General features: G+C 39.0%; 1 protein-coding gene across 4 annotated transcripts in view; it reads right to left on the bottom strand.

The window, feature by feature from the left end:
- Zc3h12b (zinc finger CCCH-type containing 12B) overlaps positions 1 to 17970 on the bottom strand; it is a 199442-nt gene that overhangs the window by 4612 nt on the left and 176860 nt on the right. For 3 of the 4 annotated variants that reach the window (XM_050129930.1, XM_050129929.1, XM_050129928.1), the window contains 5 exons: positions 15447 to 15536; positions 14044 to 14783; positions 3507 to 3646; positions 1387 to 1621; positions 725 to 831 (listed from right to left, as the gene is read on the bottom strand). In XM_050129930.1, the coding sequence (XP_049985887.1) occupies positions 725 to 831; positions 1387 to 1621; positions 3507 to 3646; positions 14044 to 14630 (1069 nt within the window). In that variant the 5' untranslated portion in view covers positions 14631 to 14783; positions 15447 to 15536. Of the gene's footprint in view, positions 1 to 724; positions 832 to 1386; positions 1622 to 3506; positions 3647 to 14043; positions 14784 to 15446; positions 15537 to 15773; positions 17226 to 17970 lie in introns of those variants that run through there. The other variant, XM_050129931.1, reaches the window with a different exon arrangement.

The following is a 17970-nucleotide window of genomic DNA, read 5'->3' as shown; positions in this document are numbered from 1 at the left end:
AAGGTTCATAACCATGCCTATAGTACAGGATTCTGGGAAGATGAAATGAGACGACACACATGAACATACTCTGATTTGAACATGATTCGCAGACAAAAAACAAAAACACACCCACCCCTCAACAAGTGATTCTTCACCAAACGCAAACACCCTAAATAGCCCCAGACCCAGCAGTTCATGTTGCTCTGTGAGGCTCACAAACTTCGTATCAGGGGGATTTTGTTAAGAACACAAGAACACGTTTAAAAATACTGTACTTTAGAAGTACAAATGAAAATGAAATTTGGAGGCAACTGAAGCGCAAATCAGAAGAAGATGGTATAATTAATTGACAGAGGGTAGAGTTACCTGCCCAAGAAACATGACCTTGTTTAGGGTCAGCCCTTTGGGACGGCCCCTTCTGCTTCCTGAGGATATATCATTTCTGTTCGTCCTTACTCCTAGCAACACCACTCAGGACCTGGGCACATTTTCACAAGGGACAGCATGCCACGTTAAGTGACAGCTAATCTCCTCTTCAATTCGAGCTACCTTTTCCTCGTGCAGTTTCTAAGCTGTTTCTCCATGTCCCTAGCTGGGAGTACATAAAGACCCAGATTTTCACTCACAGAAAGTGGACAAGCCAAGATTTCTCACTTGAAAAAGAAACGTGGAAAGGAAAAGCATTCTAAGAATCTGCCCATTTCCCTTCGTACAGAACTCAACTCTGTCGGGACGTACTCACCATAAGGACATGGTTGCTTTTTATGCTCAGGGACAACAGGTCTCTTTCTTAAGAAATTCTCAAGGCTCGGACCATGGCGTCCTAAAGGGTCATCAGGAGGCATGAATCTGAAAGCAAGCCAGTGAGAGGTGAATTGTTTCCTTCTGTCACCAGCACGCTTGTAAGGGCTCAGGCCCGCCTTCTCTGCCCCATTGTCATGGCATTCTACTGGTGCTTTCTACCCCTCAGCTGTCTAAGGACAAGCCATTGTTTCTTCCCTTTCTTTCTACTTGATCACACGGGAAGGATGATCTCCGTGTGCATCCTTCTTTCATGGTCTGTATACACCAGCCACTTTCATACCTTTGTAGATTTTCTCATAGTGTTCCTTTCACATGACATACCCAGCAGCCCACTTTATTCTGGAGAATTCATTTCAAGAGATAGAGCAACTTTTAGCATCCTGCCATTATTTTCTCTTCCCTCCCCCCATCTCTACCTTTCTTCTCCTATCTTTAAGTCCCTTGAGGGTGAGTCCTGCTTCCTAGTCAATCTTTTGTCTTTGTAGCCACCAGCAGACTTCAGGGTAGAGAGTGGGTGTTCAGTATACGTTAACTGAAATTAATGCAGTACTCCTCAAAACTTGTGATGAACTCTTTAGAGTTTACTAGAAAGAAACTCACTTATCATTCACAAAAGAATACATCAGCAACCGCTCCTCTATAAACTTCTTCCATTCCGGCTTTTCAACTTGAAGGTCTCGGTAGTTATCATTGGACACGATGATGCCATCAGAATCAAAAGCCAATTTTACTATGAACCGATCGTCATAGCAGACCACCCTTCTGCCTTGGACCCTTCGGGATGGTGTGAAGACGAGAATCTTTTCCTTCTCCAGTTTACGTAGAATATCTTGATCTATCAAAATATGCCACATAGTAGAAAACATTTATTTTGGAAATAAACCATGTTATCCCCATATTATCATATTATCTATATAAATCTTTTATTTGTAATTGGAGAATAGGTGTGCTACTTTTCTGCCTGTGACATCAAATAGAATTGTGACTTAGTCATCTTCTCTTTCAGACTTTAGTTTAATTCTTTCAGTAAAATGAAAAAAAACAAAAAACAAAAAACAAAAAACAAACCTAGATTCAGACACTAATTTTTAAAAACTGTCACAAAGAGAAAGAACTAACATTTGATCTAATATTCTTTTTCTTTCTTTTGTTTGAGACAGTGTTACTATGCAGTCCAAGCTAGCCTGGGACTTCAGATTCTTCTATCTTAATGTCCCAAGAGCAGTGATAACCGATGTGTACCAGCACGCTCAGCTAACCCTAGCTTTCTTGATATTTGTTTTGTCCTTTGTCTGAAGCATGGGATTGAAACCCAGAATCAAGAGCATGGTAGGCAGGTGCTCTACCGCTGATTTCTATCCTCATCCCTAGCTTCTTGACTGTTTGATATAGCAAAGGCTATATCTGTTAGGAGATTAAGCCATCGCTCATGGAGACTTTCAGTTTTTACTGTTTCCTGAAAGAAAGACAAAATGAAAGTGGGACAGCAAGCTATATTATTTAAGCAGTGACTTTTTTCTTCCTTTTTCTTTAAACACTGACTTATATATTTATCTACCCATCTATTTATTTGTTTGTTTGTTTTGTGTGTGTGTGTGTGTGTGTGTGTGTGTGTGCCATGACATGTGTGAAGGGGTAAAAGGGCATCTTACAGGGGTTAGTTCTTTTTCCATTATTTGGTTCTCAGGGATTAAACTCAGGTTGTCAGAGCTGGCAGCAAGGGCCTTTACCTGCCGAGCCTTCTCGATGGCCATTTTGGATCCAACTGATCAGTAACGATAACTTGCTTACTAGGCTTCACCAGTGCCGAGATGTGCTCTTACACTGGGCCTAGGGCCTGCCCTGCAGATGGAGACAGAACTCAACCACCCACTCACTGACGGGACTTCCAGAGTAGTTCCTTTGGAAACGCAGTGCTGCGCTGCCTGCATGAGGTGCACATAACGATTCTTCTGGAATTTAGGCACCTATATGCTCATGAGCTCTTTCTTCCATAGAGAAATATTTAAAATCATTTTAGAATTTGGCTACTATAAAGACAAACATAATCCAATTAAGTGTGTTATTACACATTCATTGTTATTCTCTATTTCATTCTTATGTGAAAAGAACAAAAAAAAATATTTTTGTGGAGATTTAAAAAGTGTGATCATTTCTAGGCTCTGAACCTTCTTTACCTCAGACACAGATTGTTTCTTAACTGTCTTTGGCTGCTTTCTCTGATACCACTAACTTGTAAACCCCACATTTGTTTCTTTGATACAAAATAAGAGTGCCTATATATCATGTAACCTTTAGTTTACTGAAAAAATCAGTCATATTCATAACCAGATTTATTCCCTATTGCTTGAAATCTATTATCAGTCAGATTGCCCTGGTACTCACTATATGGCACAGGTTAGTCTCAAATTCATCATTCTGCCTCAGTCTATTGAGTATTGGGATTTCAGGTATGTATAACCATTTCAATAAAAATAATGTTCTTTTTTTCCAATTATGTGCTTCATGGTTTTCTAAATTGAAGTTTTTATTTAACTATCACGTACCACAAATCAAGCGTGGTTTCATAACGGATCACTTTATAAAGATACGCTTGCTAAAAACATTTTAAGCAAATTAACTTAGAAAAGCAATTATCTAAATTGAGACCACCTGCCTCTCTCCAATCTATCTTTTTATCTTTGACTCTCGAGGAAGGTATTTTTTATTTGAAATAGTACCTGTAATTGGTGCATCAGGGCGGGACTGCTCCTTTCTCCATGCTGGTACGAATACAGTGATATCTTTATGGCCTTTGTCTAAAAACCAATCCACAGCAAGTTGTATTCCTCTGCAGGAGAATTCTTCTTTATTTCCATGGCTTCCGAAACAATACAGAACAAGAGAAAAAAGGATCAATAACAGACAGCAAAAAGAAACACCCCGCCAGCCCTTTCACAGTACTGAGATTAAGGACAGACATTTTTCTTTTTTTGTACAAGGTTACTCTATCTATCTATCTATCTATCTATCTATCTATCTATCTATCTCTCCAATCTTTACATTGCTTTTGGTAATTTTCATAATACTAATTCTACCCATCCGTGAGCATGGGATGTCTTTCCACCTTCTACTGTTTTCCTCACTCTTTCTTCAGAGATTTCACACTTTCATTGTAGAGGTTGTTCATGTCCTTATTTAAGTTTATTGCTAGACACTTTGGGGGACTACTGTGAATGGGACTGTTTCCATGAGCTCCTTCTCAGCATTGATTCTTTGGGGTCTATAAAAAGGATACTGCTTCTTGTAAGTTGATTTTGTATCCTGATAAAAAAAAACTACAAATAGTTGATTATTTCTAGAAGTAGTTTCATGGAATTTTTTGTCTCATATGTATTCTATCATATCATTTGCAAACGGGGATAATTGGACTGTTTTTTTCTAATGAATCCCTTTAAATTCCTCCTTTTGTCTCAGTGCCCTAGACAATGCTTCAAGCACCATCCCGAAAAGGAATGGGGAGAGGGTACTACTTTCTAGGTCTTGTTTCCAAGGGGATTGTTTCAAGTTTTTCTCCATTTAAGAAAATGATGGTTGTTGGTTTGTCACATATAGCTATATTACTTTGCAGTATGTCCCCTCTTCCTACTCTAGGAATCTGAGTAGCCAAAGTAATGTTGAGTATAAAGAACATTGAGGAGATTAACATTCTTCATTTTAAGATACATTACAGGGCTACAGCAACACAAATCATAGCAATGGTACAAATAGAAGACCCAATTATGAGTGTATGTAACTACAACCATGTGATATTTGACAAAGATGCCAAAAATACACAATGAAAAAAAAAACCCAACATTTTCAACAAATGGTGCTGGGAAAACTGGATGTCTAGATATAGAAGAATGAAATTCGACTCATATCTGTTACCTTGAATAAAATATGAATGAATCAAAGAGCTCAGTGTGAAATTTGAAGCTCCTAGAAGAAAATCTATGTACTACTCTACAAGCTATAGATGTTGAAAAAGATTTCTGAATAGGATTCTGTTTGTCCAGAAATAAGGCCAGGAATAGACAAATGGGACCTTATAAAACTAAAACACATCTGTACAGCAAAAGAAGAATATCAATGAGTTAGAAAAAAATCTCAAGAATTGTTCAATATCTTTAGCAATCAGGGAAAATTATGTTTTTAATTTTTAAATTTATTTTATTGTTTTATTATTACTTAAAAAATACCAATCCAAATTCCCATTCCCTCTCCTCCTCCCAGTTCCCTCCCTATCTCTCCAAAGATCCTCCCACCATCCCTCCAACAATCAGGGAAATTTAAATGAAAATTTCCTAGAGTACCCCCCTCATCAGAATGGCTAAGATCAAGAAAACCCTGAAAACCAATATAGGCCAGGATGTCAGGAAAGACGACCCCTCATTCACTGTTGGTGGGATTGCAAATTGGTGCAGCAACTATGGAAATCAGTTTGGAGAACTACCATATAGCCCAGCAACATTTATTCCTTGGCAAAGGCATCCTACTTCACAGATATTGTTCAGCAATGTTCATTGCCAACATATTCACAGTAGCTGGGAAATGGAAACAACCCAAATGATCTTCGATAGAATGGATAATAAAGACGTGGTAGGACAGTATACTATTCGGCTGTAAGGAAACGTGAAATCATGAAAATTTCAGGTAAATAGACAGAAAACGTAGAATTGTATATTTACAGAAAATATGATGGTAACTGAGGTAGTTCAGACCCAGAAAGACAAACGCCACCTGCTCTAGCTTATTTGTGGATCTTAGCCCTAGCACTTAAGATGTGAGTATAATAGCAGATACCAGGAAAGTTAAAAAAAAAAAAAAGGACCATAGGGGACTTTTGTAGACAGAGGAATAGTAGAACACAGGTGCTGTGAAGGAGAAATGGGGAAAATGAGGTTGAGTGAGAAGAGAGGGAACTACAAAATGAGAGAATCAGGATTATTAACACAGGATGTTTGGAAAAGCCACAGAGAATCATATTATTTTATGTTTACTTAAAATTACACATGTAACTATATGTATAACAAAGTAGCAACACAGGGTGGCAATAGTCTGTAACCCCAGGGCTTGAGGGTTTGAGATATGTGAATCCCAAGGGCCAGCCAATTCAGCCAAAATGGTAAGTTCTGGGTTCATTGAAAAACCCTAGGTAAAGAAGCAATTGAAAAAAAGCAATCAAAGAATACAAATAACAACTTACAGCCTCACGTATACCCACACGGGCAATATCACCCACGTACATACATCACAACATATACACATAAAGGAACCAGTTGAAGCAGGGGATGAGGTATAGGGAAGGGCAATGGGTGATCAGAAAAATAATGAGAATGAGGAATAATGATACATATGTATGAAGATACCATGATGATGGAATCTATTTCTGTAAAGAATGTCATGAGAATGTTGAGAGGGATAGCAATGCATCTGTAAATTACTTCCAGTATAGCCATCTTCACAGCACTGATGTTGCTGATGCAAGAAGAAGGCATGTGTTTCAGTCCTCCAGTGTCTGCAACTTTCTTCACCATTGACTATAGAGCGCTATCACTTTCATGGTTATGTGTACTTGGTCCTAGGTACTTTGGGAGCTATTATAAATGGAATTATTCCACCTATTTATTTTTCAGTATCGTTATCATTTGTTAAATAGAAAAGATACTGATTTTTCTATGTTGATGTTTACCCTGTTTTGTTGAAATAATTTATTGGATCTAAGAATTTTCTAATAGAGTCTATGGAGTTACACACATACATCTGTCACTTTTCCTTGGCTTGTTTCTCTAGCTAAGGTTTAATTACGATGGAGAAGAGAAAGTATACACTCTTGTTCCTAATTTTAGAGAAAACATTTTGGCATTTTCCCTATTTATTGTAAGACTTGCTACAGATTTGTTGTGTATACACTTTATACTGTTGAGGTTCATACTGTTATTTTCTAGTTCCAGGGCTTTTTTCTCACAAAAAAAAATGTTGAAATGTATCAAAGCCCTTTCTTCCTCTTCAGATGATCCTATCTAATTTCTGTCTGTGAGCCTATGTGTGTGTTGTATTGCGTTTATTTTAATATTTTTCAAGGTGTGATCATTTATTTGTTATTCTTAAAAGAATTTTAAAATTCATCTATTTATTTTACATCCTAGCTACAGCCTACCCCCATCCTCCACTTCAGTCCCTCTCTCCCATTTCCCCCTCCCACCTCCAGTCCCCTTCTCTTCCATCTCCATTCAGAAACAGGCAGATCTCCTATGAGTATCAACAAAGCATGGCATATCAAGTTGCAGTAAGACTAAGCACCTCCCCATGTATTAAGGCTGGGCAAGGCGACCCAGTATGAGAAACAGGGTCCCAGAAGTCAATAAAAGAGTCAGAGATACCCCCTGTTCTTGCTGTTAGGAGTCCCACAAGAGGACCAAGCTACACAACTGTAACATATATCCAGAGTACCTAGGTCAGTCCAATGCAGGGTCCTGGGTAGTTGATTCAGTCTCTGTGAACCCCTATGGGCCCAGGTTAACTGATTAGCCTTCCTGTGGTGTCCATGACCCCTCTGGCTCCAACTGCTCCTTTCTCCAACTCCTCCTCCACAGGATTCCCCAGCTCCACCTAATGTTTGGCTGTGAGTCTCTGCATCTGACTCCCTCAGTTGCCTCTCTGATTCTCTCTCCCCAATAGCAAAGTTGAGACCATTCGGATTGGCATCCCTAATGCATGTGTGAACAGATTTATGTTTCCTCTCTAATGTTCCATGGCTTCTAAAGCAATAATTTGTCTTACTCTGCTTACTTCTTAAAAAAAAAAAAAAAAAAAACATTGTTTGCTACTACCAGTCTGGAAAACATAATCCATCCATTCCTTACCTAGGGCAACAGCAACACTGTGCACATGTTAGGCAATGCTTACATCTGGAAAGTAAACCAACTTAGTCAGCTAAGACTATCTTTTTAGCGTGTTGAATCCAGTTTGCAAGTATTTTATTGGGAATATTTGTAACAGTGCTCATCAGTGTTGCTGTGTTGTCTAGTTTGGGTGTCAGGGTAATACTACCTTCACAGAATGAAAATTTTTCGCATGTTTTCTCTTTTGCTTTATAGACTAGTTTGAGAAACATCAGTAGTACTTATTACTTAATGATTTGGTAGAATTCATATTGAACCTGCCCAGTAGTGAGCTTCTCTGTTGAGAGATTATTCTTCTTTCAGTCTCACTGCTTTTTATGGAACTGTTCATGCTTCCTTGTTTTAATAGTTTTTCATTTTTATGTCTTCATTCTCATGATATATACATTCATAAAATATATCATTTAGAAATTTGCAAGTAATTCAGTGGGATTAAGTACATTCATAGTGCTGTGCCACCATTGTTATTTATTCAGAGTTTCCTTTCAAACTGAACCTCTATTTTATTTTTTTTCAATTTTTTTAATTTTTATTTATTTATTAAAGATTTGAACCTCTATTTTAAATAATGTCTCCACTTGGATCACTCATCTCCTTGCATCTCTTGAGAAAAAGCTTCAAGTATGTTGAGTGACTTAAAACTAAGATAATGAAAAAGGACAATTCTTTTAGTTGTTTTCAGTCATAAGAAATAAATTAAACAATATCTCAATATGCAGATAAAATATTGGCTATAGATCATAATCTTCTCATTTAAATTTAGATCTTTGAGAACTTTGTACAATCCATCTTGATTATACACCCCCATTCCTTGAAGATCCATCCTTCCTTCCTTATCCAACTTTGTGTACATTTTTATTAATCCATTAAGTACAGATTATACTGCTCACATATTCTTGGATGGTTAGTCTTAACTAGAGTTTGGTCTTCTCACAAGGGGATATACCCCTAAAAAAATAAAGTTTTCCTTTCCCAGAAGCTATAAAGTGCTTATTGTAATGATTGTTCTGTCTCTTTAAGAGACGAGCCACGCCCACTCCCTCCCCATCTTCTGAGGCAGGCTCTTCTTCAGCTTCCAGCCTCAGCTCTCTCTCTCCCTGTCCCTCTGTTTCTGCCTCTCTCCCCACTTCTCCCCCTTCCCCAGCTTCTGTCTCTCTCTCCTGTGTCTGTCTTCTCTCTCCTGTCTCTCTCCTCTCTCTCTCTCTCTCTCTCTCTCTCTCTCTCTCTCTCTCTCTCTCTCTCTCTCTCTCTCTCTCTCTCTCTCTGTCTCTCTCCTCTTCTCCCCTTCTCCTTTTCCCTTCCATAACCCCCTAAATAACCTCACTCTGCATGGTGTACCTTTCCATGTCTCCATCTCTTGCCCGCCCACCACGTGTCTCCCTTCCTGGGACCAGCCACCACTCGGGGACAAGAAGCAGGGCCTGCTGCCTCCCGCCACATGGCCCGCTACCACCACTTGGGGACCTGCAGCATTTCTGCTGCCTACAGCTGCCAGGGATCCTGCAGTATTTTTAATTTCTCCATTACACTAATGACTGCTTATCTAGGAATGGGACTGAGTGAACTCCCCTCTCCGTGCTAGACATTTTTCAGGCTTTAACTTGCATAGATCTTGTGAATGTTGTCTCAAGTGCTGTGAATTCATATGTTCAAATTCCCTGAGGTGTCCAGAAAATGATTTCCTTGTACACATCCACCACCTATATTTTTACATTCTTTCTGCGATGTTCTCTGAGTCTTAGGTGTGTATGTGTGTGTGGGTGTAATATAGACATCTCACTCAGGTCTGACCATTCCACAGTCTCTCATTCTCTGCACCTTCATCAGTTGTGTGTCTCTGTGTTAATCACCATCTACTAAAAAAGCTTCTCTGATGAGGGTTGACCTACATACTAGCCTATAGGTATAATGATAAATCATAAGGAGTCAGTTTAATATTATGCTCATTTAGGAAAATAATAAAAGTACCTCTCCCTTAGGATCTATGACCTGTCCTTCAGGTTCTAGACCCCAATAACATGCAAGCAATGGGTTTCAACTTGTGGAGTAGGTCTTAAATCCCTCAACTCCAGGCCTCTGCAAGAGCAGCAAACAATAACCTCTGAGCCATCTCTCCAGCCCCCTCTCCTTGTTTCTTTATCTTACTGTAGATGTGCAGAAGCGCAGTAAGCAGCAACTATGCTACAGCCCAAATAATACTCTCTTTCAACATTTCCTCCACCAAAAAGTTTAATCTGTGCATTTGTTGAGGTGAGTGTCCCTTCTTCATTTATTTTGGGGATACTTTACTGATCAGCCTTACTTTGAGGTCTCAACCACAACAGTGAAAGAGAAAGAACCAAACTGCTGTGCAACCAACACCACCAAACTAAATCATAAGGAAAAAAATTTAAACAATTTAAATCTAGCCAAGCCAAATAACAATAGCAAATAAAGTGGCAATGATAATGCAGAATAAGCTATAAAGGTACACATTCAATAGGAGCAATTTAATTTAAAAAATAAAATAAGGAATGTGGGCATGGAAAAGGAAAAAGAACAATGTTAAATAAAAGGAAAAATGAATAATATTGAAGAATGTGAACTTGGGTCATCCAGAAGAGCACCCAGGACCCTTAATGACTGAGCTATTTCTTGAGCCCCATTCTGCTAGAATTCACTGAATAATAGACTGAATTTAAATGTAATGATTAAAATTTTGGGAGTTCAGTTCCCAGCACCAGAGTCAGGTGGTTTAACAGCTACATGTAACTTAAGCTCCAGGTGGTCCAATGCCCTCTTCTGGCCTCCATGGGTTCCTGCAGTCACATGCATACATGGACACACTTACACACAAATAAATATACAAATAAATCTTTTAAAAAAGGAAAATGAAGATCATAAAGGTAGGAAAAATGTGAAGAAAAGAGTAGGATTAATGCTGCGAAGAAAGAAGGTGAAGACAAAGTATCTGTAAATGTTAACGACACTAGGCTCATTAAAGAGAAAACTCTCTTGAGGAGGCACGGTGTTTTAGAGCAATACTTCCCCCGTGTAAGGTTCCATATTGTGACAATGTAAAAACATTTGTAAGGAGAGAACCTGAACTGAAAATGCAGCAGAAGGGTTTCTCTGCTCAAAAAAATAACTGTTTAGGAAAGCGTTTCCCGAGGTTCAGCAACAAAGGCCTGCAAAGGCTAATACTGCCATGATGGAACCGAGCTAGACCACATCTTGATATCCCAGATGAGCTGGGAAGCACCAGGCTGATGTTTTTAGAGACATAGGAAATGAAAGTCTTAGGAATCAAGTCTTGTACCAAGATTCCTAAGAGGTGTTGAGACCGGTTAATCTACTTTCAAGGTGACCCTAAAAGTCCATTGCATGAAACAGGGAAGGTAAACTGTAAGTTGCAATGGAAACTCCAGGATGTTGGAGGTACTATAACGACATCTACGGAGAAAAGGTGAGGGGACCAATGGAGTCATCATTAAAGAGAAGCTATATGTGTTACAGGTAGCAGTCATGGAGAGGTACGGATTCTCAAGCTCATTGGAGCTCAGATGAAGCCATCATCAGTACAACCTATGAGATATCAAGGTTAATCAAGCTGTTTCTCCTGATAGGTTTTACTTTTGCTTTGATATGATCTTTACTTGTTATTATCTGTTTTTTTTTTCCCTTTTGGACTGGGAATGTTTATTCTGGAGCTTTGTATGTTGGTAGGATCTAACTTGTTTTCTATTCTTATAGATACTCACAGTTAAGAGATTTTCTTTCCCTTTTCTTTCTTTTTTTATTTTCCAAGACAGGGCTTCTCTCTATAGCCCTAGCTGTCCTGGGACTCACTTTGTAGACCAGGCTGGCTTTGAACTCAGGGATCCACCTGCCTTTGCCTCCCAAGTGCTACGATTAAAGGCTTACACCACCACTGCTCAGATCTAGAGATTTTCTTGGGTCTTAGAAAAGAATTTATGCTTTAGAATAGTGTTGGGATGAACTAAATGCATTTGAAACTGAGACTTAAGGGTCGTGAGCCAGAATGTTATGGTTTAAAGTTATGTATTGGGCTATAAAGTTGACAAGTAGTGGAGCTGTGGAGACTAATCTTGAGTGTCAACTTGATTGGAGTTGGAGTTTCCTTGAAAATACATCTCTGGCTGTGATTGTGAGGCTGTTTCCAGGAAGACTTAACTGGTGAAGAGCCACTCTAAATGAACCGCCGTCCTTGACGGAATAAAAGAGCAGTGTCTGAACAGCAACATTCATCCTTTTGTGTCAGCTCTTGCCATATAAATGAGAAAAATTACTAGTAAATTCTCCCTCTTCTTGCCTTTCAATGATTTTCTTCCTCCCATTAACATCCTCATTTGCTGTGGTGTGACCACACACACAGAGAGAGAGAGAGAGAGAGAGAGAGAGAGAGAGAGGGAGAGGGAGAGGGAGAGGGAGAGGGAGAGGGAGAGGGGGAGGGAGAACATAACACACACATATATGTATGTATGTAAGCCTAGGTTATGCATATAAGAAAAAATATGTGATAATCTTTTTTTCATTTCAGTACACTCTTTTCTCCCCCCTCTTCAGTTTAGAACCGTTCCTCCTCCATCATACTCCTTCCCTATTATGTGTCATATATAAGAGCTATGCATTTTTATTCTCTACAAAGAAGAAAAATCCAGTTTTTCTTCTTTCTGAATCTGAGTTCAGTTATTTTACTTAAAATGATAATCTCACTCAATTTTCCTTCAAACAGAACTCTATTCTGAGCTGGGCACAGTGGTGCATGCCTTTTATCCCAGCACTAGGAGGCAGAGGCAACTGGAACTCTGTCAGTTCAAGGCCAGCCTGGTCTACAGAGTGAAGTCCAGGACAGACAGGACAGACAGAGAACCCAGTCTCCAAAACACAAACAACAACAACAAAATCAAGAAAAACTCTTTTCTGTAGACATCATAATTTCCATATTGCTCTGTGGACATTTAGACTGGTTCTTATCTCGGTTCTTCTGAGGAGTGTGGCAACCAGCACAGCTGCAAAGCTATCTCTATGACATTCTTGGCATTCTTGGATCTTTCGGTTATCTGGTTATCTATCCAGGACGGGTACACTTGGTTGGTAGTTCTAGTTTTAGGTCTGTGAGGAACAAGCCCACTGACTGCCACAGTGATCACTAATTCAGTCTCACCGGGAGTCAGTGGATTAGCTTCCTAGTTGCTCTATAACAAATTGCTACACGTATAGTAATTCCTCGTTGAAAGTTGAAGAGACCAGAAACCTAAAACCGAAGCTTTGGTAAGGCTGCTTTCTTTCTTCAGGCCTCAGGTGTTTCCTTATACTTTCCAGCTTTTCCTGCCTTCATGGCTCCTTCTTACTTTTCACTTATTGTGTCTGTAGCACGTCTTACTACTTATTCTGATCCTGTTGTCTGCCTCTAGTGACAACTCTTGGCCAACCTTAATCATACAAGGTAACTTTCCCCAGCTCAAACTCAAGTTAAATACACATATAATGTCTATTTTAATACTTAACAGACTTACAGGCTTCGGAGATTATCATATGGATATCTTTAGCAGGCAAATATTTATCCTACCACTATCACCAAGTTTAGAAAAAAACACACGTTGCATTTTAAGGGTGTGACAAAAAGGAGCATGTTGTTTCTACACTGGGAAATGACATGAATACAGGTAGTAGGTATAGAAACCAGAATGATTTATAAGACCTTAAAAGAGTCCAAAATAGCTGAGTGGTGGTGGTGGTGGTGCATGCCTTCAATCCCAGCACTCAGGAGGCATGAGTTTGAGGCCAGCCTAGTCTACAGAAGAACAAGTTCCAAGACAGACTCCAAAGCTACACAAAGAAAACCATCTCAAAAAACCCAAGAGAGAAAAAGGAAACGGGGGAAGGAGAGAGGGAGGGAAGGAAAAAGGGGGGGGGTGCAGTCAAGTTGGAGAAAAGTCCACATCACACATTTGCCTTGAAAGTAGAAAGATCCCAGCGTTGTGTATTCATGATTGGGAATTATGGGAAGTTCCAAAGTAAGCCTTCAACTGGCAATGCATAAGCAGCAGTTTTGAGAATGACTAATCTAGAAAAAAACAGGACAGAGGCACTAAATATTTTGTCTCTGTTCAAGCATCACTAATATCTAATGTTTTGTCAAAAATACTTGCAGGAGAATTGGTAGCAATTCCAGAGGAGAAGGAAAAGCAAGGGAAGGGTAATTCTAGACTCTGTCCACCTATAGGAATGCAAGACACAGACAAGTAACACCTTCTCATAGTGCTCTGCAATGCAAGACAATTTCCATTTTAAAGGAAGACGAAAAAAAAAAATACACCAGGCTTACCTCATTGCCACATTACTTCCATCAATAACAACTGGTCTCAAGTTATCACTATTGTCTATTTCATCTTCCAGAGACAATTCGGGGCTTGCGATCTCTCTGGAGCTAGCCCCTCGGGGCAACACCAGACTCACGTTGACCTGCCCTTCGGAGTCACCTTTGTTTCCAAGTCTGACAAGCTCTGCCAATACATCATTAATGAGTGATTCTGGGCCTAGTTTATTAAGCACTGATTGAATCTGTTCTTCTGCATAGCCCAGCTTTAGGGCAAAGTCCATCTTGGCTTGGTATTCCTTCTCCAGGTCGAGCTTCCCATCCTGTAAAATGCTGCTCTGGGAGAAGCTTGGCCGGTCCAGGCAGGGTGACCGACAGAGCTGGCGATGTGGCTTAGAGGGCATCTCTTTCTTCTTCCGCGGAGTATCTGCAGGTTGGCAGCTGTTGTGGCCACTCTTAAAGCCCAGCTGTTCAGGGTCACTCTCAGAGCTCATCCAGTCTTCAGGGTCAGCATTGCCTCGCTCTATGCTGGCCTCCTGCCGTGGCTGCTGCTTCTCTTCCATTTTCGATGTCTCCGCTGCAGCTGTGGCCGTCATCCCGTTCCCTGGCTCCTCAGAGATCTAATCAGCGATTTTTCTTTTTAACCTGCTTGGAATCCATGTACAGGAGCATTCCTCTAGAGTAAAATGTTGGGGTAGCAACGGTGCAAGAGTTTATCTGGTTCTGTATGTTCAGATGTTAGGCAGTCTCTACAAACAAACACATATAGCATAATCATATATAATAAACTTCTGGGAAAAACAGAACACACAGTTTTTCCCTCAGAAAGTGCGCATTTTTTAGCATTTGACTTTTCTGTTTACAATGGTATAGAGAATCATTAATTCTCATAATTACAGACAAAATTTCAATTGGGGTAATAAAGATATAACGCTTGAAAGCACAGATAAAGTTATTCTTACAAATTTGAGAGAAATCGAATTCTTATAGACTCTCTCTCTCTCTCTCTCTCTCTCTCTCTCTCTCTCTCTCTCTCTGTGTGTGTGTGTGTGTGTGTGTGTGTGGTTTGTAGATAGGACTCTTTCTTTTTCTTTCCTTTTGCTAGCAAAGTATTTCTAGATAACCCCTCCAGATCCTTCTTCTTATGGATGCAATCTACTCCTGAGAAGAATCTACTCATCCCTACTTTTTACAAAATGTCAGGAATCTCATCTTTTAGAGAATCCAAATAAAGATTAAAACTGCTTTTAGACAACTAACGTATCATGCAAGGGAAAATTACAAAGTGATGTTTTAGATGTGGGAAAGTGTATGTGTGTGTGTGCACAAGCCTGAACATACTTTGCCACCTCTTTCACTTATTGTAACTGGTAAACAAAAGGAGCAGACGAGCTGTGCTTAGTGATGCGTACCTCAAGTCCCATTATTTCAGGAGGCCATGACAGGAGGTTCCCTTGAGCCCTGGGAGAGATATCCCTCCCCATAGGCAACAGAGGGAGACCCTGTAAATTAGAAAAAAGAAAAAAAACAACTTAACTTATTTGATAAACACTAAAAAAATTAATTACAGAAGAGAATTAGACAATTTTATTTCTCTCTTCTCTAGCATGCACTTCACCTGTCTTGACAGTTTTCAGTTCTAACTTTTTCTCTTCTTAAAATTTGAGCTTTTCTTATGTGTAAGGTGAAGACATTCCCTGGTATCTACCAAAATAATTGCAATTACATTACAAGCTTACATAAGAAGAGTGACGAAGGTGCTTGGGAAAGTCAATAGAATGCAGTAAATACTCAGTGCAAATTCGCCAAGGAAACAGCAGATTCCACAGTGCACAAGGTTTCTCTTTTGGACAGGGTCTGTCACTGTAGCCCAGGCTGGCCTTGAAGTCATAGGAATCCTCTTGACTCAGCCTTCTGAGTGGTGGAATTATAAACGTTAAGTTACCACATCTGGTTCAGACCTGTTTTTACATTTTACTTTTATTTTTGAGAAGGTTCTCACCATGTAGCTTGGCTAGCCTTAAGCTTGCTACAAAGACCAGGATTGCCTTGAACTCATTGAAGTCCAGGAGCCTCTGCCTGCCCAGTCATGGAATTAAAGGAATGTACAACCATATGCACCTATTTATTTATTTTCATATTTTTATTTTTGAGATTAAATTACACGATTTTTTCCATACCCTTTCTCTCTCCATGTACCCCAGATTGCTCTCTTTCAACTGTAAGGCTTCTTTTTCTTGAACTAGTTTTCCATTTTGTGTGTTTTGAAGGAAAGTGGAGCAAGGATAGTAGATCTGTGAGCATGGGAACTCTTCAGGCATCAGCTGTGCCCACTAAACTAAAACAAGGTTGTCTGTAAAACCAATATACCAGAGACTTCCAGATCATGCTAATTCTATTTATACAAACAAGAAGAAAAGCTAGGAACAGGCTTAACAGTGTAATGGCTATTACTTTACTTTGAGAGTCTTATCTGGAAACATTAATACAGAAATGAATTTTCTGAGCCGCTATTAAGCAAGTCTGTAATAACTTCTCTAGTGACTACACTGCTACTTTTGGCTTTACACTTTTCTTTTAGCTGAGTTTGGTGGCTCATGTTTGTAATTCCAGTCCTTGGAGTCTGATACAGGAATATTTCCATGAGTTCAAGGCAAGCCTGGTCTACACTGTGTGACCATATTTCAAAAAAACTTGACTTCAGTGAATTACCCAATACAGAGATGCCAATTTTAATTTTGCTTTCCAGTTCATCTGGGTTATTCAAACTTTCCAGCTCATTTTCTTTGTAAGTTTTGCATGGATTGATTTATATTTTGTCATCTTCAGAATAATACCTAGTGTACAAAATGTACTGACACTTTTGTCTAACACTTATGCAAAGCTCCAAAATCACTTAAAAACAATCATTTATAGGACTTCATATTTATTTTGGGTATATATTATTAAGTTTTTGTTGCTCTTAGATAGTATAGTATATATTACTTTTCAATATATAGTATACTATATATTGTTTTTTCTTCTCTTAGGTATTTCGCTCTCTTTACATTGACATCCTGTGAAAATTTCAACCATGTTCAAAAAGACACACATGATTAAACTCACAGAAAATGCTTTACAGACCAGAAACTCTTATTGAAATCATAGTCATTGTAACTTTTTTCACTTAAAGAGAAAAAACTAGCTCAGTAAAAATAAGCTTGTATCAACCTTTAAAACTATTAAGCAATTTAAAGAAAATTATTATTTGTCCTACATCTTGTATTAGTATGTGCCACATATTTTTATTTGTTTCAGAATAGAACCTGAAACAAATTTCTATACCTATATTCATTGTTTAATTACTTTCAGCTAATAAACAATTTAATATTTTATGATACTTTCTTTTTGGTTTTTCGAGACAGGGTTTCTCTGTAGCTTTTGGTGCCTGTCCTGGAACTAGCTCTTGTAGACCAGGGTGGCCTCGAACTCACAGAGATCCGCCTGCCTCTGCCTCCCAAGTGCTGGGATTAAAGGCATGTGTCACTACCACCTGGCAATACTTTTTATATATAATTTTATCTTGCATATATGTATAAATTTTATATATTTACATATAATTGTAACACACACAAAGTGTGTATATGTGTTCATATTCACCCCTCCTTTATCTTATTTTGTCCTCTATCGACCTACTCTGGTTCCCTTCCTTCCCCTAATACTCTTCCTGTTTTCATGCTATTTATATATACTGTTTTTTTTCTTTCTTTCTTTTTTTTTTTTTTTGAGATACAGGATATCATATAGTCCAGGCTGGTCTAGAACTTGATAGCTGAGGATGACCTTGAGCTTCAGATTCCCCCCCCCCACCTCCACCTTTGAAGTGCTAGGGTCATAGTTATGTACCACCACATTGGGCTATACACATATTTAAATTTAGATTTCATATATAAGAGA

The sequence above is a fragment of the Alexandromys fortis genome, unplaced genomic scaffold (assembly GCF_014885135.2).
Source record: "Alexandromys fortis isolate MF-2015 unplaced genomic scaffold, M_Fortis_MF-2015_v1.1 scaffold_317, whole genome shotgun sequence".
Lineage (NCBI taxonomy): Eukaryota > Metazoa > Chordata > Mammalia > Rodentia > Cricetidae > Alexandromys > Alexandromys fortis.
Note: the sequence above shows the minus strand (reverse complement) of the source record. Positions and strands in the feature narration are given on the sequence as shown.